At 40.1% G+C, this 22,976-nt stretch overlaps 1 protein-coding gene across 1 annotated transcript; it reads left to right on the forward strand.

The window, feature by feature from the left end:
* Window positions 12,686–14,252, forward strand: LOC109224650 (WAT1-related protein At2g37460-like). The gene is made up of 4 exons (XM_019389186.1): window positions 12,686–12,922; window positions 13,007–13,168; window positions 13,383–13,534; window positions 13,610–14,252. Exons 1-4 carry the CDS (start codon window positions 12,689–12,691, stop codon window positions 13,827–13,829), a joined length of 768 nt encoding a protein of 255 aa, XP_019244731.1. The 5' UTR covers window positions 12,686–12,688; the 3' UTR covers window positions 13,830–14,252.

Consider the following 22,976-nt stretch of genomic DNA (forward strand, 5'->3'; position numbering starts at 1 on the left):
GATAGCGGCACTTAGCCTTGTCCCAGTTCGGGCGCGTCGAACTGTCGGCCGTTATGACAGAAACGCGGCTTGTAGTTTGACCGGGGCCGGACTTTACGTGTCCCCAATCTCGATGGCCTTAGCCATGTAGGCGACTTCGACTGTCGTCGAGTCGTTTACTCACCGTAGTCGAATCTAGGTCGACCGTTGGCGGCGATGGCCTTAGCCATAATATAATTTGTGGCCTTAGCCATGTAGGCGACTTCGACTGTCGTCGAGTCGTTTACTCACCGTAGTCAATCTAGGTCGACCGTTGACGGTGATGGCCTTAGTTTTTCAACTCGGTGGGGCGAGTCTTAGCCGTTATTTGGCGATAGCAGCGCTTAGCCTTAGTCCCAGTTCGGACGCGGTCGAACTACCGGTCGTGATGGTAAAAAAACGCCGGCCTCGTAGTTTGACCGGGCCGAACTTTTCGTGGCCCGACTCTTAATTCGAGTTGGGAGAACTTACTTGAATGGCGAGGGTGCCTATCCTGCGCTTCGATTGTTGGAGGTCGGCTTTGCTTCACAGATGAAGGCGTTTGGCCTGAGTCTCGTTCAACTGTGGTTGAACTTGCTAAAGTTGAGTACGAAGGCGTCCATCCTTGTAGTTCGAGCGAGGTCGCAGCTCGTTGGATTTAATGGCGAAGCACATAGCCTGAGTCTTTGGTTCGACCGTGGTTGGACTTATGGCGAAGGCACATAGCCGGAGTCCCAGTTCGACGTTTGTTGGACTTTGTTAATTGGTGGCGAAGGCACATAGCTTGAGTCCCGGTTCAACCGTAGTTGAACTTTCGGTGAAGGCGCTAGCCTATCTTGGCTCAACACGTAGTTGAACTGTTTGGTGAAGGCGCGTAGCCTGAGTCCCGGTTCAACCGTAGCTGAATTTTTGGTGAAGGCGCATAGCCTATCTTGGTTCAACCGTAGTTGAACTGTTTGGTGAAGGCGCGTAGCCTGAGTCCCGGTTCAACCGTAGTTGAACTTTTTGGTGAAGGCGCATAGCCTATCTTGGTTCAACCGTAGTTGAACTGTTTGGTGAAGGCGCGTAGCCTGAGTCCCGGTTCAACCGTAGTTGAACTTTTTGGCAAAGGCGCATAGCCTGTCTTGGTTCAATCGTAGTTGAACTTTTTGGTGAAGGCGCATAGCCTGAGTCCCAGTTCGACCGTAGTTGAACTTGTTGGTGAAGGCGCACAGCCTGTCTTGGTTCGACCGTAGTTGAACTTGCTGGTGAAGGCGCATAGCCTGTCTTGGTTCAACCGTAGTTGAACTTTTTGGTGAAGGCGCATAGCCTGTCTTGGTTCAACCGTAGTTGAACTTACTGGCAAAGGCGCATAGCCTTGATTTAATGGCGAAGGCGTTTAGCCTGAATCTTGGTTCAACCGTAGTTGAACTCACTGGCGAAGGCGCATAGCCTGAATCTTGGTTCAACCGTAGTTGAACTTACTGGTGAAGGCGCCTAGCCTGAATCCCAGTTCAACTGTTGTTGAATTTTGTCGATCTTGATGGCGAAGGCTCATGGCCTGAGTCCCAGTTCAACTGTTGTTGAACTTTGTCGATCTTTGATGACGAAGGCTCATGGCCTGAGTCCCAGCTCAACTGTTGTTGAACTTTGTCGATCTTGATGACGAAGGCTCATGGCCTGAGTCCCATATTGTGGGTATTGAGTGCTGAAGCTCGGTTTGGATTCGAGACCTTGAGCGGCTCGTCCGTCGTCTTCCCAACCAGGGTTTATAGGCTGTCTTGAGGCGACTCTCGGCTCGAGATATCTCCGTGCCGGTTTCTGGCCGGAGCTCGTATCAGGGATGTGGGAGATGCCTTACAGAGACCTTCCCTTAGGAGGGGGGGCTTCTTCTTTTTGTTTGCACTATCTGAGATCGGAGAGAGAGAGAGAGGACTTAGATCTTGATTTGAGATCTTCGAGTTCCATCGGCCTGATATGCCGCTTTGGCTTGTTTATGCGGGGTTGTTCTTCCTTTTCCGGCGTTTCTTTCCTTTTGGTCCATGGAAGAACTACGCGATTTTGCTATGAAATCCCCACAGACGGCGCCAAATTGTTTGCTCAAAAGTTATCACATATCTTATGAGTATAAAACAACTTAAATAAATCACGGGAAAATCATAGCAAATCGTAATACTCCATTGGACCAAGCGAAGAACATGAAAACAAGTACTCAAGGTTAGGGGGAGAAACATTAAAAGCCTTTATTGATAATATTGGTTTGGTCTGCCTCTCCATGAAAAGGTTCAGAGCCTTACAATGGTGTTTTCACTTCCCATAAGATGGGTATGTTTTTCTCTTCTCTCTTTCTCTTGTCAATAGTGGTGAAGAAGCAGCCCCCTTTCTAGGGCTTCCACTCTTAGTATTTATAGATGTGAGCTTCGTGAGCTGGCAATAAATGGCCATGGCCACGCTGAGGTTCCGTCCCCATGGGGGAATGAATGGGCCGTGCCCTCGTAGATTAAATCGGACAAGAGTCGAATCCTCTTATAAATAAGTGGCCATACCACTTATTAATTATGGATTAGCTCAAGACGAGATTAACTCCGTTAATTACCGTGAGGTCAGATTCTGACCCATACAGTTATACTATATTAAACCTCTTTGTTATTTTTTGGAGGAATATTAGGTATGTCCATTTATAAGTAGCTTATCACAAAAATCGGTTAATTCATAAAATATACTACTAGCCAAATATTAGTCAATTAGCTATTTGTAGCCAAAAAAGGTCAAATTTTTGCTTTCTTTCGAATGGGTGTTATTAGAATAGATTGGGTACATCTTAAGGAGCTTGAATCTCAGTTTTGGGATGATGTGGTGGAGTTTTGAGGTGGTTTGAATTGGAAATTCGAAGTAGAAGATGAACACAAAAAATGGTTGGTGTATCACACTGTGTATCACATGTCTATCCATGTATACCTGTGTGTAGATACATGTTTGATACATGTATCGCAGAAGAATTTTTTGAATTCGATTTTAACTACGAATTTGATACTAAAATCAGTCTAAATCACTTCCAATCTTTCTCAAAATTTGTATATCCAGATGTTTTCAATGAATCTCAACCGCACCCATTGAAAAAAGTTATTTTTTTTGCTTAGATTTTTGGAACATTGTATATATATATATATATATATATATATATATATATATATATATATATATATATATATATATATAAATATATTTTTTTTCTTGTATTTCATCACTTTATTTGCTAACTCATCCATGAAATTTTCTTTCCGTCTTGCATCTGATACTATTAATCACGCTTGAAAATATGGAAGGAGATCTTTGTGTGCAATTCTTGGAGAGAAAGAACCTTATTTCTTTGGGTTTTCAATTTTTATATGTGCTCGGCTAGTTTTGGTAAGTCTATGATTAATGGCTAGAGGTTGGTAAGTTGCTACTATTTTGGGACATTTCTGTAAGATTTTTCCTATTTTTTATACTTTATAAAATATATTTTTTAATAAAAACGCTATTCAACTGGCAACAATATATATATATGGAAAGTACCATCCATCTGAAATTTAAAGATGACAAAATATTGACCATTTTACCATTGTTTCACTTATTCATTTCTTCTACATCAAAATCGTTATTACACAATTGTGTCCATAAGTTTGTCATAATATATTTTTCTAATATTTTTTTATTTTCATTGTCAAATGTGGGGAGAATATTTTATCTCTTTTACTTTCAATATATAATTTTTTTTTTGTGGAAATTAATTTGCTCGAGGGCAATTTCCAAACATAGGCCAAAACTACACCATGTGGACCTTATATTAGGCCAAATTTTAACCGGAGGATACATATAAATAAATTTTCAATGTATAGTGATAAATTTGATTTCATTTTTTATTTTTTAATGATTTTTTAGCCGAGTTAGAAAATAAAGATGAATGTGTATGTTTTGTAACGGTGAGTGTTGGATTTTGTTGTTTAATAACAAAAGAAGTGCGAACGGAAAATGGTGGGAAAAGAAATGGAGGGAAGTGAAATTTTGAATGAGTTTACTAATGCACTTTGTCCCTCATTGGTAGAAGGAAAGAAAATCTTTGTGTATATAAAGAGAAGCTCATCTTTTAGCTCTTAAAGAGCTAAGAAGAAGGCAAGCCTCGCGTCGTTGCTCGCTCGGCTTCGGCTTAATCTTTTTGGACAAAATTCTTTTCAAATATTTAATTAATTAATTAAATTAATCAAAGAAAATTCAATCCGGAATAACCCATGACCCGGTCCGATCCGGCCCGTTTTTCTTTCCCGGATTATTTTAAATCCGTTTTTACATTTCTCGCAATATTTTCAACAGCTATGGCTGTTCTGAAACAGTGTCACACCTGTTCCAACAGCCATGGCTGTTCTGAAAGGTTACAAACCTTTTCAGAAACAGTACCAAATTGGCTATAAATATTCCTTCAAATCCCAAAATATTTACTTACGAAATTTTCTGATAATCTTCTTCTTCTTCTGCACAAAAATTCCAGTGTGTTTTACAGCCTTCGAGTGGTTCGCTGTTTATCGGCGTTTTTGGTACCAACACTCCGGTGAGTTAAATCGTTCTATCCTGGGAGGATATATTCCAGAACCTCGGGTACTTGAGGGGAATAATTTCCTTAAGGACACACTGTGTATTTAGTGGGCTCGATTTGTTCCTATACCATTTTCGAAATTTATCTTGAAGTTCAAATACCGTTTTTCAGAATTTATTTCTACTAACTTTCTGTTACTGTTTTCAGAAAGATTATTGTTTTTATTTATTTACAGCAATACAGATTAATAACAATCTTAAGAAAATTAATTTTTATTATATTCTGTATTCTATCTGAATTTTGCTATTCTGATTTGAAGATATAAAAACTTCATCAGAGTATTGAAATTCAGAAAACGATTTGAAGAACATAAAAACTTCATTTTTCTGTAAAACAGTATATAAAAACTTCAGTTGTTTTTATTACGTACTGTTTATTGATTACAGTATTATTTACTGTTCTGGTTTTGCCATTAATTGATCTCTTCTGTTGTTGACAGTAAGAAATGGCAAAAGAAAACGGAAATCCTTCTGCGACTATTGGTGCAACGACGATAGCCTCGTCAAGCCGCACTGTTGTTCCTCCGGCCGAGAAACCGGGGAAATTTTCTGGAACCAACTTCAAAGGATGGCAGCAAAGGGTGTTCTTCTGGCTTACCACACTTGGTATGCAGAAATTCACTAGTGAGAGCCTCCAGTGCCTGCTGTGGATATGCCGGACAATGAAAAGTTCATGGTTGTTGAGGCGTGGAAGCAGGCAGATTTTCTTTGCAAAGACTATATCTTAAGTGCTTTAGAGGATGACTTGTACAATGTGTACAATGCAATGAATACCTCGAAAGAATTATGGGACGCACTTGAGAAGAAGGACGAGACAGAAGATGCATGCTTGAAGAAGTTCGTGGTTGCCAAGTTTCTAGACTATAAAATGATAGACAGCAAAACTGTGGGAACCTAAGTTCAGGAGCTTCAACTTATTTTTCACGACCTTATTGCTGAAGGTATGGTCGTGAATGAAGCATTTTAAGTAGATGCTATGATTGAAAAATTGCCTCCTTCGTGGAGAGATTTCAAGAACTATCTGAAGCACAAGCGCAAAGAAATGAAGTTGGAAGATCTTGTGATACGTCTAAAGATCGAGGAAGACAACAAAACAGCCGAGAAGAAGTCACGTGAAAATTCAACGATCATGGGAGCTAATATCGTTGAAGAGACTGATCCAAAAAGTAAGAAGAGGAAGAGGTCTTCTGGACAAACTAAGGAGCAGAAAAGAAAAAAGAAATTCAAAGGCAACTGCTACAATTGTGGAAAAGTTGGTCACAAAAGCCCTGATTGTCGTCTCCCGAAAAAGGATAATAAGAAGGGACAAGCCAACATAGTGGAGAAGAATGATGACATTGATGATCTTTGCCAATGCTTTCGGAATGCAACCTAGTTGGAAATTCGAATGAGTGGTGGATTGACCCTGGAGCCACTCGACATGTTTGTGCTGCCAAAGAAGCATTTGCGACTTACTCTACTGCTGGTCCCGAAGAAGAAATTTCCATGGGAAATAATGCAACAGCCAATATTGAAGGTTATGGGAAGATATTCCTGAAGATGACTTCCGGCAAGGTGTTAACGCTCAACAACGTTCTTCATGTTCCTACTATTAGGAAGAATTTAGTTTCTACTTCTTTACTTGTAAATAATGGATTCAAATGTGTATTTGTTTCTGATAAAGTTGTTGTAAGCAAGAACGAAATGTATGTAGGAAAAGGCTACCTCACGGAGGGCCTTTTCAAACTCAATGTAATAGTTGTTGACATTATGAATAAAATTTCAGCTTCTTCTTATTTATTGGAGTCAAATGATTTATGGCATATTCGTTTAGGACATGTCAATTATAAACCTTGCGGAAGTTAATTAATTTAGAAGTATTGCCTAAATTCGAGTGTAATAAATCAAAATGTCAAATATGTGTTGAATCTAAGTTTGTAAAACATCCTTATAAGTATGTTGAAAGGAATTCAAATCCTTTAGACTTAATTCATACTGACATTTGCGATATGAAGTCGACACCATCTCGAGGTGGAAAAAAGTACTTTATTACTTTTATTGACGATTGCACTAGATATTGTTATGTTTATTTGCTTAATAGTAAGGATGAAGCAATTGAAGCATTTAAGCAATACAAGAATGAGGTAGAAAATCAATTGAATAAAAAGATCAAAATGATTAGAAGTGATAGAGGTGGAGAATATGAATCTTCGTTTGCGAAAATATGTTCGGAATATGAAATTATCCATCAAACTACTGCACCTTACAACACCTCAATCCAACGGAATTGCGGAAAGGAAAAATCGGACATTAAAGGAAATGATGAATTTTTATTAATAAGTTCCGGATTACTGCAGAGTTTGTGGGGGGAAACTCTCCTTACAGCTAACCGAACACTCAACAAAGTACCCCACAGCAAAACGCATTCTATTCCATATGAAAAATAGAAAGGAAGAAAACCCAACTTGAAATATTTCAAAGTGTGGGTGTCTAGCAAAGGTACAAGTTCTTTTACCTAAAAGGGTTAAAATCGAACCAAAAACAGTAGATTGCGTTTTCATTGGATATGCTACAAACAGTAAAGCATGACGGTTTTGGTTCAATAAATCTGATAATCCCGAGATACATGTTAATACGGTAATGGAATCAAATAATGTTGAATTTTTTGAAAGCATCTATCCGTATAAAACTGAAAGCGAGTCCTTAAGTGAAAGACCTAATTGACCTCGGGAAGAAACCAAAGGAAAATACTCCAAATATAGAAGATCCAAGGCGTAGCAAATGTCAAAGAACATCTACTTCCTTTGGACCAGATTTTGTGACATTCTTGCTTGAAAATGAGCCTCAAACTTTTAAAGCAGCTATATTGTCTTCTGATTCAGCATTTTGGAAAGAGGCAGTCAATAGTGAGATTCAATCAATTTTGGATAACTATACATGGGAATTGGTTGATCTTCCTCCAGGAAATAAGCCTTTAGGTTCGAAATGGATCTTTAAACGGAAAATTAAAGCTCTATTGAACAAATATAAGGCAAGACTTGTTGTCAATGGTTATAGACAAAAGGAAGGCCTTGATTACTTTGACACTTACTCGCCTGTAACAAGGATACATCTATTAGGGTGTTAGTGGCACCAGCGGCCGTGTATGGTCTTGAAATCCATCAAATGGATGTTATAAACAGCTTTCCTAAATGGAGAATTGGAGGAAGAGATTTACATGGAACAACTTGAGGGTTTTGTGGTTCCTGGTAAAGAAAAGAAAGTGTGCAAACTTATTAAGTCGCTTTATGGACTTAAACAAGCACCCAAACAATGGCATGCAAAATTTGACCAAACAATGTTGGCAAATGGATTTAAAATCAACGAGTGTGACAAATGTATTTACATTAAAAATACTCCAGGTCATGAAGTCATTGTTTGTTTATATGTTGATGGCATGTTGATAATAAGCAAAAGTATGGCAGATATAAATGCTACAAAGCGCATGTTGGCTAGCAAATTCGACATGAAAGACTTAGGAGTTGCTGATGTGATCTTAGGAATCAGAATTCACAAGACTACACAAGGTCTACCATTATCACAGTCTCACTACATTGAAAAGGTACTTGACAAGTTCAAGTATTTGGATTTCAAAATTGTCAAGACTCCAATTGACGTGAGTTATGCACTTCAAAAGAATGAAGGTGAAAGTGACTCACAACTGAACTATGCAAGAGTATTGGAAAGTTTGATGTATATCATGAATTGTACGCGACCAGATATAGCATGTGCTATTAGCAAACTGAGTCGGTTCACAAGTAATCCCAATCAAATATATTGGATGGCAATGAAACGAGTTTTGGGGTATCTGAAACATACCCAAAATTATGCTTTGCATTATAACAAATATCCTTCCGTGATCGAGGGATATAGTGATGCAAATTAGATCACCGGATCATCTGAAGTTAAATCCATGAGTAGATATGTTTTCACAATTGGGGGTGGAGCAGTGTCTTGGAAATCATCCAAACAAACGTGCATCGCCCGTTCTACAATGGAATCTGAATTCATAGCTTTAGATAAGGCCGGTGAAGAAGCTGAATGGCTCCGGAATTTCTTGGAAGATATTCCATTTTGGCCCAAACCTTTGGCACCTATTTGTATACATTGTGATAGTCAAGCGGCAATAGGTACGGCAGAGAGCGTTATGTATAACGGGAAATCTCGTCATATTCGACGGAGACACAATACCGTTAGACAACTACTCTCTAGTGGTGTTATCACAATGGACTACGTAAAGTCAAGAGATAACGTGTCGGATCCACTTACAAAAGGCCTATCTAGAGAGGCAGTTGAAAGATGATCAAAGGGAATGGGGTTAAAGGCCTAGGACAAGTCATCTTGGCGGTAACTCTACCTAGCAGACTGGAGATCCCAAGAGCTAGGTTCAAAGAGATCAAACAAAGTTATGAATGACGGTTAACATTGTCAAATAACTCAACCCATTCTCGTGATGAAGACAATGTTCAAAAATGAGGTAAAGCATTAAGGCTTTTTGATAAGTCAATAAAGCTTAAAGCTTTTTAATGATTTGCTAAGTCTGGCAGGATATGACCAGATAGTGTGTCTTTAGGATTACACGTTTAGGAATCACCTATGTGAGTGTGAAGTGTAAGCCTCTTCAAGGAGAATGAAAGTAAAGGCCCATTCTCTAAGCACTCATGAAACCAGGCGGTGTTCATGGCTGAAACGAACACAACCGTGAGAACCATAGATGGTTAAGGATTGATTGTGTGACTTATGTTGTCTAGGTATACAACAAAGCTCGACGGTTCAAAGATATCAAATCTACCGATTGATCGAGTATATCCGATATAAGTTCACTACGGAAAGTTCAAAGGGAAACCTACTTATCCATATGCAATTAATTCTTGCATGTAAAACACAGACGTCCGTGCATTCCTTTAAGTTTATAGCCATTCCCCATTCATATGGGGGATTGTTGGATTTTGTTGTTTAATAACAAATGAAGTGTGAATGGAAAATGGTGGGAAAAGAAATGGAGGGAAGGAAAATTTTGAATGAGTTCACTAATGCACTTTGTCCCTCATTGGTAGAAAGAAAGAAAATCTTTGTGTATATAAAGAGAAGCTCATCTTTTAGCTCTTAAAGAGCTAAGAAGAAGGCAAGCCTCGCGCCGTCGTCGTCGTCGCTCGCTCGGCTCGGCTTCGGCTTCGGCTTCGGATTGATTGATTAATCTTTTTGGACAAAATTCTTTTCAAATATTTAATTAATTAATTAAATTAATTAAAGAAAATTCAATCGGAATAACCCATGGCCCACGACCCGGTCCGGTCCGGCCCGTTTTTCTTTCCCGAATTATTTTAAATCCATTTTTACATTTCCTGCAATATTTTCAACAGCTATGGCTGTTCTGGAACAGTGTCACACCTGTTCCAACAGCCATGGCTGTTCTGAAAGGTTGCAAACCTTTTCAGAAACAGTACCAAATTGGCTATAAATATTCCTTCAAATCCCAGAATATTTACTTACGAAATTTTCTGATAATCTTTTTCTTCTGCACAAAATTCCAGTGTGTTTTACAGCCTTCAAGTGGTTCGCTGTTCATCGGCGTTTTTGGTACCAACACTCCGGTGAGTTAAATCGTTCTATCCTGGGAGGATATATTCCAGAACCTCGGATACTTGAGGGGAATAATTTCCTTAAGGACACACTGTGTATTCAGTGGGCTCGATTTGTTCCTATACCATTTTCGAAATTTATTTTGAAGTTCAAATACTGCTTTTTCATAATTTATTTCTACTAACTTTCTGTTTCTTTTTTCAGAAAGATTATTGTTTTTATTTATTTACAGCAATACAGATTAATAACAGTGAGCATAATTGACCCCAATTTTAAACAAAGGGCAAATATATATTTGCAGACCATAAAGGCAAATTTTCTCATTTCCTCATTATTCAATGTTATTAACTTATCCGCTTGATTCTTATTTTTCAATTTTTCTCATTTAAAATGAAATTTATTCGTTGCATAACTAAGTTCATAAGAAAAATAAGAAAATGAGAGAAAATATCATGATGAGGGAAGGTAATTAATTTTCTTATTTCACATCTTATAAGTAGGGTGTCAATGCATGGTATTTTAAAAACCGATTGAACCATTCAAATTGAACGGTATCGAGCCGATTTTTGGATTTTTTTTTTTAACAAAATTATAAGTTTCGTTATAAATATGACACTGTATACACGTGCAACACATGTGCCGAGGAACTAATTATCGAAAAATACCTAACCAAACCGAATAGTTGGATAGATCTTTAAAATACCGAACCAAACTGAATGGTTTCTCTTTTTTGTTTCTCATTCTTCTACTATATTTTTTCTAAACTTTAGAGTTGCTTCTTCCAGATATATGATAAGACAAATAAGTGTTAAATACATTTCAGATTGTTTCGTCCAACAAGAAAGTGAATACCCGGGGAGTTTTTCTTCAACTAGTCAAACAACCAAGGAACACACAAAAGCTATAAAAAGAACGTGTTTTAATAGTAAATATTTTGCATCATCTGTAAGGATCTTGTTTACTATATTAGGCATATCCATTTAATTGTGAGAAATCAGTTCTCTGATTATGAATTCGCAAGTTCCATTAACCATTATGGAACATGTATTAAAGAAAATATTTTCTATTGATGAGTTTTCCTGATATGTATTTATTAGTGGATTCTACGCTGATTTTGTTACGATCTTATATGGAGAAGACCTATGCGAAGTAGAACTTCACCATTTACTCTTCCTGCTCCCAACCCTGGTAGAACAGAGATCATCCAAATGAAGAATTTATTCAGCAACGCAAGACCTTTCATTGCAGCAGTCTTTCTGCAATTTGCTCTAGCAGGATTTGATATCCTTTCAAAAATTGCTCTGAATGAAGGATTGAGCTGCTACGTATTTACTGTCTATCGACATGCTGTGGCCACTCTCGTCATTGCTCCTTTTGCGGTATTTATAGACAGGTATATACACCTCTCTCTTCCTGTGTTTAGTTAACATGTTTGAACTTCGTTTCTAGCCTAGATATCAGTTAAAGAAAGACAAATACAAAAAGTCATGTGTGCTTAATTATCTTGTCTTTTTATAGGAATACAAGACCAAGAATGACTCTTGCAATATTTGCTAAGGTGGTAGCTCTTGGCATACTAGAGTAAGTCAAACATTAAAATCATTTTTTTCTCCTCCAAGCAATCAGTATCTAAACATTTTCGTCTTGACCAATAGGCCAGTCATCGGCCAGATTTTCTACTCTCTAGGCTTGAAATACACAACCGCAACTTTTAGTGCTGCAATGGGCAACATTCTTCCTGCCATTACTTTTATAATGGCTTGGATATGCAGGTAAATTATACGCTTGTCTCGTTCACTCTGTATTTGAATCAAACAATTAAATTTTGTTCTCAAAGGGTCAACGTGATCAATTTAAGACCAAATAAATCATGTTCATTAGAATTACATATGGAATAGGATAACAAAATCAGAATGCTCCACTGAGGGGAATTAATCTCTATGAAATGGGTAACAAAACCATCGTCAAAAGATTGAGGGGCCCCTTTTCAATCAGATTATTTACCCTTGAGATATGCTAGTAGTAAAAAAACTAGCTATAACCAAAACTCGGTGGATCAATTCCTTTCATACTGAAGTAAAGACTCAGTAAGAAAAAGAAATATAGAGCGCGAGAGAAAATGAAAATTATGTAAAGGAGGAACTCAAAATATTCTGGCAATTATAGCCACTCTATGAATCATGCTTTGACATTCTAATAAAATCAAAACAAGTTGTCACATCCTTCTTTGATTTTAATTCTTGACAAATCTTAAGCTTCTCTCTCTGCGTTATCTTGTTAAAGTATTATGCTGATAAATAAGATTACGAAAGGACACATTAATGCTATTTGAGATCTAGAATATGGAATTAGAGATCTCTATGGGCCTTCTTGCATTAGATGGGTTCTTTTAGTCTTTCTAATACACTGCGTATTAAGGAGTATTTTTTGCAACTGAATTTCGTTTTACACATATTTTGTTTATTCTAGACTTGAGAAGATGAAGCTTAAAAGCATTCGCAGCCAAGCCAAAATAATTGGGACAATTGCTGCAGTTGGAGGAGCCATGATCATGACGCTGGTACATGGACCACTTCTTGAACTTTGGACAAAAGGAAAGACCAATCATGAATCTCAAAGTGGTGGGGAGAATCCAAATTCAAATCATCTTATCAAAGGTGCCATCCTGATTATAAGTGGATGCTTGAGTTGGGCTGGCTTCATAATTTTGCAGGTAATATAGATAGTACTAACTTAGTTACAGATAAGTTGTTTGAATTAAGCAACAAATCTGACTCTCCTATTGCTCTATGCCTAGGCAATCACACTGCGGACCTATCCTGCTGAGCTCTCGCTCACTGCGTGGATATGTTTTTTGGGAACAATTGAAGGAGTTATAGTAGCAATGATAATGGAGAGAGGAAAGAGTACAGTATGGGCCATACATTGGGACGCAAAGTTTTTAGCAATTGTATACAGTGTAAGTCAAATTCATGCTGATCGATCAGATCTTCCTTCTTCTTTTCTGATAATGGTATATATAGACATTTATATAACGATCAACGTTTCCTAGCAACTCCAGGAAGAAAAACTTTGCCTCTGCAATACGAGAGAAGTAATAAAAGAATCTAGAAGCATAGTTTTTCTGATCACTAATAAATTAAAAGCTCTTTACTTTCCATGTCTCAATCCAGGGAATATTGTGTTCAGGAATCACGTATTACATACAAGGAATCGTAATGAAAAACAAGGATCCTGTTTTCCTGACAGCGTTCAATCCATTAAGCATGGTTATTGTAGCTGTAATGAGTTTATTCATTCTACGCGAACAAATGACCCTCGGAAGGTAATTCTTGTAACCCTAAAAGTACTCTTATAAGAGTTGCAACCAACACTAAACGAATGTAACACTTTATTGCAGGATACTTGGTGCTATTGTCATTGTTGTAGGCCTGTACATTGTCCTGTGGGGTAAAAGTAAGGATAACAGCACGGACAATAGATCTCCATCAACAGATGAACAATTACCAACACAGGAACAAGCAATTGGCGTCGCAGGCTTGGATATTAATGAAGAGAAGAAGGAAGAATATGGCGGAGAAGATACGGAGATGGGGAGACTAGGGGCACCACAGCAGTAAAGAGGAATCAAAACCCCACTCAACCCAGAGAATCTCATCATGCAAATAAACAATCTCCATCATCACATTAAAGCCAAAATATTTCTTTGAACCTGCTTAAGTTTAGGGTGAAAGCATAGCCATTAAGGAAAGATTTCCAGCAAAACATAGTCTACCCTTCGTAAAAATACGCATTTAAAAGAAAAATATATTTTTCTTTGAACCTGATGGACAGGTCGGATTAAATTGATATCAAATGCCAGCACCTCATTTCAGAGTGTAGAAGTACTTTTGTTGGTTTCTCCTATGTGGAGATGAATTTGAAGCGGTCCAATTTCTTGGTAAGTATTTTAATGTGAGTACCTTACTCCATAGATGATCTTTGTTTTTAATTAATCTCCATGATAATCCCATCATGAGCAAAGACATTCTTTTCTAATTTCATCCCACTTATTCCTACTTCTCCATATCATTCTTTGGTGTGTTATTCCAATTCAAGAGGTAGATTTTTCTGTTTAGTTTCATTAATGGAACGCCAAAATAGAATTTCTTTGAATTTTGTTTAGTTCATCTCTTATTGATTTTTGGGACCAAATTGTTTTGCATAATATGATTAGAGATGGAAGCAATGGTAGCCAAGTGAGGTTGGTTCTTCCGGAATGTTAAGACAACTATAGTTTTTCAACCGTTCAGTTAATTATTAACCTTAGCAGTGATTTCGTTCTTGATATTTTCACGGACATTATATACTATTGATGTACAAAAATGTGAATTTTATGCCTCGAAGGTATCCAAATATATAATGCTATTGTATAAGGGAAACCTAACTACTTTCCCATATTGATAGTATCTGATTTCGTTCTTGATAGATTCACAGGCATTGTGTACTATCGACATACAAACTGTGAATTGTATGCCCCGAAGGTATCCGAATATATACTAATACTATTGTGTAAATTTTTAAGGGGAAAAATTTATAAATGGATACCAACCGATAAAAATTTTAGATCGATTGATTGATCATGAAAACTTCCAAATTTTGAGTTTGGTTTATAAGTTAAGGTAATAAACTAATAATAGTCTAATCCTATTAACAAACCACTTTTTGCGATTATTTTATGGAGCTTTTTTCTTCTTCTATCGTATTGAATGAGTAACTTTCATTATTTACTATTTAACTTCATCATTTTATTCAAAATATGCTTCTAGCTTTTTCACAAGCATAATATTTATAGTTGTTTACCCTTAAAATTGTATAACAATTAAACTTATAATGTTGTTTTAAGGACACATGATTTCACCTAATATCAATTGATAAATATGAAGATCAATAATAGAAATTAACAATAAGATGAAGCAAACCAGTGTTTGATCGGAATTCAGCCCTCGAGCTTGAATACCCTCGAACTGGTTGGTGCAAGAACAGTTAAAAATATAACAAGCTGAGGAACAAGAATATAAACTAAAGAAAGGCGTTGTATTGCTTTGATATCTCAGAATGTAAAGTTCTTAAAAAATGATTAGAAGCCTCTTTATATAGCAGAGGAATCCTTTCTATGGTACAATTCTAAATACGGAAGTAAATCCTATGATTAGCCTAAACAACCGCCCTTGATTTGATCTGTTTCGAGATTTCCGCCATGATCTTCGACCAGTCACGGATATCTCGCCTTTCTGTTATTGCGCTTTGCTCGAAGTCCGCCCTATTTGGTCCCGATCGCTACTATCCTCGATCTCGACAGGCACCTCGATTCTCGAACTCGGTACCTTATCCTCGTGCTTTGGTCTGATCCGCTACGAGGCTGACCTTCGATGCAACTCCCTGGTCTTGATCAAATAGTAAAATCGGGTAAGCCCGATTTTAACCGTATACAGATAGTCCCCTCGTGTTTTGGAGTGTAATGAGAAGAAACGAATTGAGCCTTCGATTTTGTCCCTCGACCTGTCATGACGTCATCCTCGTGACATAAGCGACGGAAGTGATTGAAACGTCCCGTCAATACAGTTCAAAGGCACTGGCTACCAGTGCCTTTGAACCGTCGTCGTGAATCCCTTAAATAGGACCCTCTCTTATTGATTCAATCTTTACTTTCACTTTCTTCTAATCTCTTAAGCTTTTACATCTCTTAAGTTCTTCCTTTCTTCAAAATCTCTAGGATTTGTTGTTAATCCCCTTTCAAACACCAAGTCTTGTCATCTCCCTCTCTCTTTAAACTTACACAAAAATGGCAAAAAATGTTCCTCAGAAGGAAAAAGCTTCCCCGTCTAAGTGGGCCGGTGAACAGCCAGCGGCGAAGCCACTCCCCGAAGAATTTTTTTCCTCCGCCGTGTGTCCTTGACTCCAATTTCAAAGTTGAAAAGACCTTCTTGGTTCCGGGACAATGTGAGCTGATGTCGAGGTACATATGCACAATCACCAGTGGCCTTTTAAAGCAAGTTAAAAGGACTGCAACTGGGTAGACAAGCACGTGGTGGTGCTCTCGCCCGAAGAGTCGATCACTACGCATGTGGATGGGTATTTGAGTGTTTATACCTACCCTTTCACATTCAGTCCTGTAGATCCAATATTGTGGACTTCTGCAAGAGGTACGAGGTCACCCTCGGCCAGATTCATCCTTGTTTTTGGAGGATAGTGACATTGCTTCGATTTTTCGTGAGCAAAGTCGAGGGGCTTCCGTTCACCCTCGACCATCACATTCGTCTGCATAGCCCCCGACTTTATCTAGGTGGGCTGATAAAGCTTCAACGTCAACCTTCCAAGGCGGTCTTCTCGAGCACGGATAAGGACAAGGACGAGGGTTGGTGGGTCGATGTGTCCGAGTGAAGACCTCGGACCTGATCCCAGCCGAGAGCATGCCATTTCTAGAGAAATGGAATATGAAACGTGAGTATAATTCTCCCTTCTAACTTCTATTTATTATCTCCTCTTTTTTCATCCTTTCTTACCGGTGTTTTACTTGGTGCAGTCGTTGCCTGGATGCCGGGTGCGATTCCTCATCTAGAGAACTGGGTCAGGAAATTGGTGTCGACGTCTACGCACGCTGAGCGCGTATGGCGTGAATTGTCGAAGGGTCAATGGGAGGCCCAAAGGCATGGTAAGTTTTCGCATATCTCGATATCTTGATCGTTGCCTGAATTTCTCCTCATGCTTGTTTTCCTTTTGCAGGTCTCGGAAAGGATGTGCCGATGATGCCTCCGTCTGGTGAGGAGGAAACTTCGCTCCCGGCCCTGAAACCGGTGAATGGCAAGAAGAGGAAAAGGATCTCAACTTCTGAGTATCCAAAGTCCAAGAAAAATTTGGCTCGTAAGCCAAAGAAAGACATCGCCGTCCTGCCTGCGGGGGTGGTTCAACGGCTAAGAGAGGAAGAAGAAGAAAATAAAGACAACGGCTTCGAGATGGTGGCCCGAGTGAAGAGGAACACTGAGGCCCCCAAGGCCTCTAAGTCGGTGAGGTATGGAAAGATTCAACCTCGAACCGAGGGGGTCTTGAAAGAGGACCCGGGCAAAGTTCCCGAGTTGTTGGAGACTGAAGATGCCTCCCGCCGAAATGAGCAGTGGCGGGTGTGTCCAAAGGGACCGGCTCTGAGGCCCTTCGAAATGAAGAGAACACCCCAAGTGATTCACTTGGGGCAATAGAAATCAGAGACTCACTGCCGCTGCCTTCATTCTCGGAAGGGGAAGTTTGGGAGGCTCAAGCCATGAAGGCCCCTCAGGTGGAAGGCGCCCTCGGAGGGGAGGACCTTTTCCAAGGTTATTTTGCCGGGGTCGACGATGTCGCGGGCTTGAATGACTTGGACGTACCGAGAAGGATCTTAGGCGAATGTTCCTCGAGTTTCAGATTGACCAGCCAATTTCCAGCCCCCAGTGTTGATCGCGAGTGCAAACAGACTATCATTATTACGCTCCCGGAGGATGCACGAGTTTTTGCCGCCCCCGTAGGGGTGGCCAGTTACCTTCAAAGTCTGGTCACCGAGGAAGATCAAGCTCTGATGGACGAGGTGGGAGCACCATGTCTCTTCAATGAGGCCCATCAAGCTTTGAATCGGGCAAGCCCTAACTTTCTTTGTTAACGCTGGTCTTCATACTTGTGTTTTTATCTCCTTGCCTAATTCTTTCCCTTCTATTTGTGTAGGCCTCGGTACTTCATCAAGAGGCTTTCTTTAAGTCTTGAAGAGAGTTGAGCCGATATGAGGCTAAAATTCAAGGGCTTACCGAGGAGAAAAATGCTCTCGGGATTCTCGGCGAGCAAAGAGAAAAAGAAATCAAAGGCCTCCGAGCTGAGCTGGTCGTGGCCCAGAATGAACAAAGCAAACTGACCGAGCAGGTAAATAAAGTCTTAGACGCTTATGGCCTCGTTTGGGAGTGATGACTAATGATTCGATCTCACAGGTCCAGCAACTGCACGAAACAATCGTGCAACTCCGAGGAGAAATAGATGAGGTGAAGGCAGAGACTGCAGTGTGGAAGCAAAAGATGGAACGCCTTGCCTCAGAGAAAGAGGCTGCTCGAGCTCAGCTATCCTCAACCGAAAGCCAACTCCAGGGCATGAAAGAGAAGAACTTGGAACAAGCCAAGAAAATTGAGGAGCTACAGGCTCGGTTGGACACAGAGCTTGCAGTGGCGAAATCTGAGGTTGAGACGGCTAAGGCCGATGCTGAGGCGATCGCAGCTGTCTATCGATCTGACGCCGAGGCCGCTCAAGCTCTAGCAAAAGAAGTTACCGATGCTGCTCAGACTCGAGCATACTGAGTTGCTGAGCATGTCAAGTGCCAGTCTCGAAGAGAGACTCTTGAGGAGATTCATGCTCGTGGCTTTAACCTTTTTGTCAAGATCGAGAATGCGAAAGAGCTTGAGGCTGAAGCCAAAACGTTGCTCTCTTCTGATGACGATGATTCTGGGAGCGTAAGTGGATCCGAGAGCGGAGGAGATCCTGATGGTGAAGATGTATCTCCCGAGGAAAATTAGACACTTAGGATTTTTCTTTTTTGAATTTTTGTGTAGGATCCTGATCGGTCCTATGTAGATATTTTCATATATATAAAAGGTCTCTTTTCTTTCTGACTTGTCTTTATTTCAATTTTTGCCTTGTGAAAATTCTGTTTCATCCGTGTCTTGAAAACTTTCATAAGTACGAGGCTTGGGCAATTTGATCGAAGCCAGAGTAGTGTAGTCTTTATAATTGAGTGTGTACTTACTTGAACTCAAAGTAGGATGACCCTTGGGTTTTAGTTGAGAGAGAATGGCTTCCCAAGCTCAAAAAATAAAACGGCCCTTAGGCTCTTGAATTAGGCTGGTATGGCCTTACAGTAATTGAGTGAGGGTGATCCCTCGAACTCAAAAATAATATGGCCCTTAGGCCTTTGGGATTAGGCCGGCACGGCCTTAAAAGAATGGCTTTTTTCCCTTTTCGGCTAAAAAAAGTTAATCATATAGAAATTTGTTATGCCTTAGCATGTAAAAAGGTTGTTCGAGAGTTCGAACAATCTGGTACCCCTTAGGATTTTCGAGGGTTGATGTTATTGAAACCCTTTATAATTTTTGTCGAGGGTAGCCCTTTTAACCGGTTTGGTGAAGATATTAGAAGGCCTGTTTCATTACAGAATTCAGGCATCTCCGAGCCGTGTTAGTTTGGTCGTAGCCTTTAACTTGGGACTTGCCTCTTGGTCTTGTTTTCCGGTTACACTTCGAACTTGTTCGAAGTGTCAGTACCCCAGTAGGGCGGCCGTGGACTATAGAAATGAGGGTTGCCTTTTTAAGGTCTTATGATCTCGAGATTTTAGTAGTTCGATTATATCAATTTTTCGGACGGCAGTCCCCGAGTACGGGGTAAGTTGTTTGAACTTCAGTTGTGATCGGCCCTTAAGCCTGTTTCCACAACATGCCAAAAGTATGAAATTGTAAAGTAAAAATTTCTCTAAGGCATGAAATATTTGGCAAGGAAAAAAAAATACTTCTCTCAATAGATTATACATACGTACATGTTTGCCTTTAGGGCACGAGTATTCTATATGGGCACGGTTCGTTTGACCATTTGGCCCTTACAAAGTTTTACCTATCGAGACCATGTCGACACGAAGTATCTTCCTTGTAACAAAGTCGACATCCGAGGGTGATGCCCCCCAGTATTCGAGGTTGATTGTAATGAAGCCTCAAATAATGTTGAATCGCTCTAAGTTAGCACGAACAATGGTTGCCTCATTAAAAACCTTGCCGAAAAAACCCACTTGGGACAAAAAACCGATCTAAGGGAAAAAGACTGCAACGCATGCTTTCAGACCTAAGGACTTTGTGATGAAGAATCCTTTGATGTCTTCGGTTGAACACCTGCAATTGGTTAGTGTAAAATGTAAATGAAAATGGAGAAGGTTTTACCTTAGCAATATATCATTTGAGAAGTGATAATTTCCAATTGTTTGGTACTTGTTCGCCGTCCATCGTGCCAAGTTTGTAGGATCCCTTACCGACGATATCAAGGACCTGATACGGTCCCTCCCAGTTCGGGACAAGTTTACCTTCGTTTGAGTCTCGAGTATTGAGGGTGACCTTTCTCAGAACTAAGTCCCCGATTTGAAAGTGTCGAAGATTGGCTCTTCGGTTGTAATGCCTGTCGATCCGTTATTTCTGTGCGGCCATTCGAACGAGGGCGGCTTCTCATCTTTCATCTTCCAATTCGAGGCTCATATTCATAGCCTCGTGATTTGACTCTTCCGTTGCATACCGAAACCTAAAGCTAGGTTCCCCGACTTCGACCGGGATCAAAGCTTCGGCACCGTAAACTAAAGAGAATGGTGTTGCCCCCGTATTAGATTTAGACGTTGTTCAATACGCCCAAAGGACCTCGGGTAATATTTCTCTCCATTTTCCTTTAGTTTCATTCAATCTTTTCTTCAGATTTTGGATGACGGTCTTGTTTGTCGATTCAGCCTGTCCGTTCCCACTAGGATGATACGGCGTTGACAGGATCCTTTTTATTTTGTAGTCTTCGAAAAACTTTGTCACTTTGCTGCCGACGAATTGCTTTCCATTGTCACATACGATCTCAGCAGGCATTCCGAATCGGCATATAATGTGGTCCTAGATGAAGTCTATGACTTCTTTTTCTCCGACTTTCTCGAAGGCCTGTGCTTCAACCCACTTAGAGAAATAGTCAGTCATAAACAAAATGAATTTAGCTTTACCTGGGGCAGATGGTAGAGGGCCGACAATATCCATCCCCCATTTCATGAACGGCCATGGGGATAGGACTGAGTGGAGTTGCTCTCCGGGATGGTGGATCATCGGCGCATACCTTTGATATTTGTCGCACTTTCGAACAAATTCTTTAGTATCCTTTTCCATATCGACCTAATAGTATCCTGCTCTAATGACTTTGTGAACCAATGACTCGGCATCGGAATGATTTCCGTAAGTGCCCTAGTGAACTTCCCGTAGAGCGTAGTCGGTGTCTCCTGGTCCGAAACATTTTGCTAATGGTCCATCGAACGTTCTCCTATACAGTGCTCCATCCTCGGCCAATATGAACCATGCGACATTCGTGCATAGGGTCCTTGATTCTTTAGGATCCGATGGCAACTTCCCGTTCTTTAGGTATTTGATGTACTTATTCCTCCAATCCCAGGTTAGACTTGTGGGGTTTATTTCGGCATGTACTTCTTCGATTACTGACCTCGAAAGTTGTACGACAGTCCCCGAGCTAAGTTCATCATCTTCGATCGACGACCCCAAATTTACAAGGGCATCGGCCTCGCTATTTTGTTCTCGAGGTACGTGCTGCAGGGTCCATTCTTTAAATCGATGTAGAGACACTTGTAGTTTGTCCAAGTACCTCTACATTCGATCTTCTCAAACCTCGAAAGTTCTGTTGACTTGATTTACCACAAGTTGGGAGTCGCACTTGGCCTCGATGACTTCCGCTACCAAGCTCTTATCTAGTTCGAGACCTGAAATCATGGCCTCATACTTGGCCTCATTGTTAGTTAATTTCAAAGTTTTGATAGACTGTCAATTGTATTACATGTGGGTGGCTTCAAAATGATGCCTATCCCGAACCCTTCACGTTCGAAGGGCCGTCTGTGAAGAGGGTCCACACCCCCAATGGTGTACCCGATTTTAATAATAGTTCTGTTTCAACCTCGGGTACGAGGGCTGGCGTGAAGTCGGCCACGAGGTCTGCCAAGATTTGAGACTTGATGGTCGTTCGGGGTTGATACTCGATATCGTACCTGCTGATCTCGATGACCCATTTGGCCAATCGACCCGAGAGTTCGGGCTTGTGCAAAATTTTGCGAAGGGGATAGGTGGTTACAACACAAATTGGGTGACACTGAAAATACGATTTTAATTTTCTAGGGGCGCTTATTAAAGCAGCACTAATTTTTCTAAGTGTGGGTACCGGGTCTCGGCTTCACCTAAGGTCCGACTAACATAATAAACAGGAAATTGCATACCTTTCTCTTCTCGAACTAAGACCTCACTTACTGCTATCTCCGAGACCGCTAAGTATAAGTAAAGTTGTCCGTCCGCCTTCGGGGTGTGAAGCAATGGAGGGCTCGGCAGGTATCGTTTGAGTTCCTCCAAGGCCTGTTGGCATTCTGGGGTCCATGCGAAATTGCTCTTCTTCTTAAGCAGTGAGAAGAACCGGTGGCTCCTATTTGAGGACCTCGAAATAAATCGACCTAGGGCGGCTATGCGCCTTGTTAACCTTTGTACAACCTTGACATTATCAACAACTGTGATGTCTTCGATCGCCTTGATTTTATCGGGGTTGATTTCGATCCCCCGATTTGATACCATGAAGCCGAGGAACTTGCCTGAACTAACCCTCAATGCACAGTTCTCCGAGTTGAGTTTCATGTTGTATTTTCTCAGTATGTCGAAAGTCTCCTACAAATGTTTTAAATGGTCCTCTCCTCGCAGGGACTTGACTAACATATCATCAATATAAACTTCCATTGATTTACCTATTTGTTCTTCAAACATTTGATTCACTAGGCATTGGTAAGTGGCACCAGCATTTTTTAGTCCAAACGGCATTACATTAAAATAAAATGTACCGTATTTAGTGATGAACAAAGTCTTTTCCTAATCCTCCGGGTTCATTTGTATTTGATTGTACCCGGAGTTGGAATCGAGAAAACTAAGGATCTCGTGGTCGGCCGTGGCATCGAT

Source organism: Nicotiana attenuata, chromosome 3 (assembly GCF_001879085.1).
Source record: "Nicotiana attenuata strain UT chromosome 3, NIATTr2, whole genome shotgun sequence".
Classification (NCBI taxonomy): Eukaryota; Viridiplantae; Streptophyta; class Magnoliopsida; order Solanales; family Solanaceae; genus Nicotiana; species Nicotiana attenuata.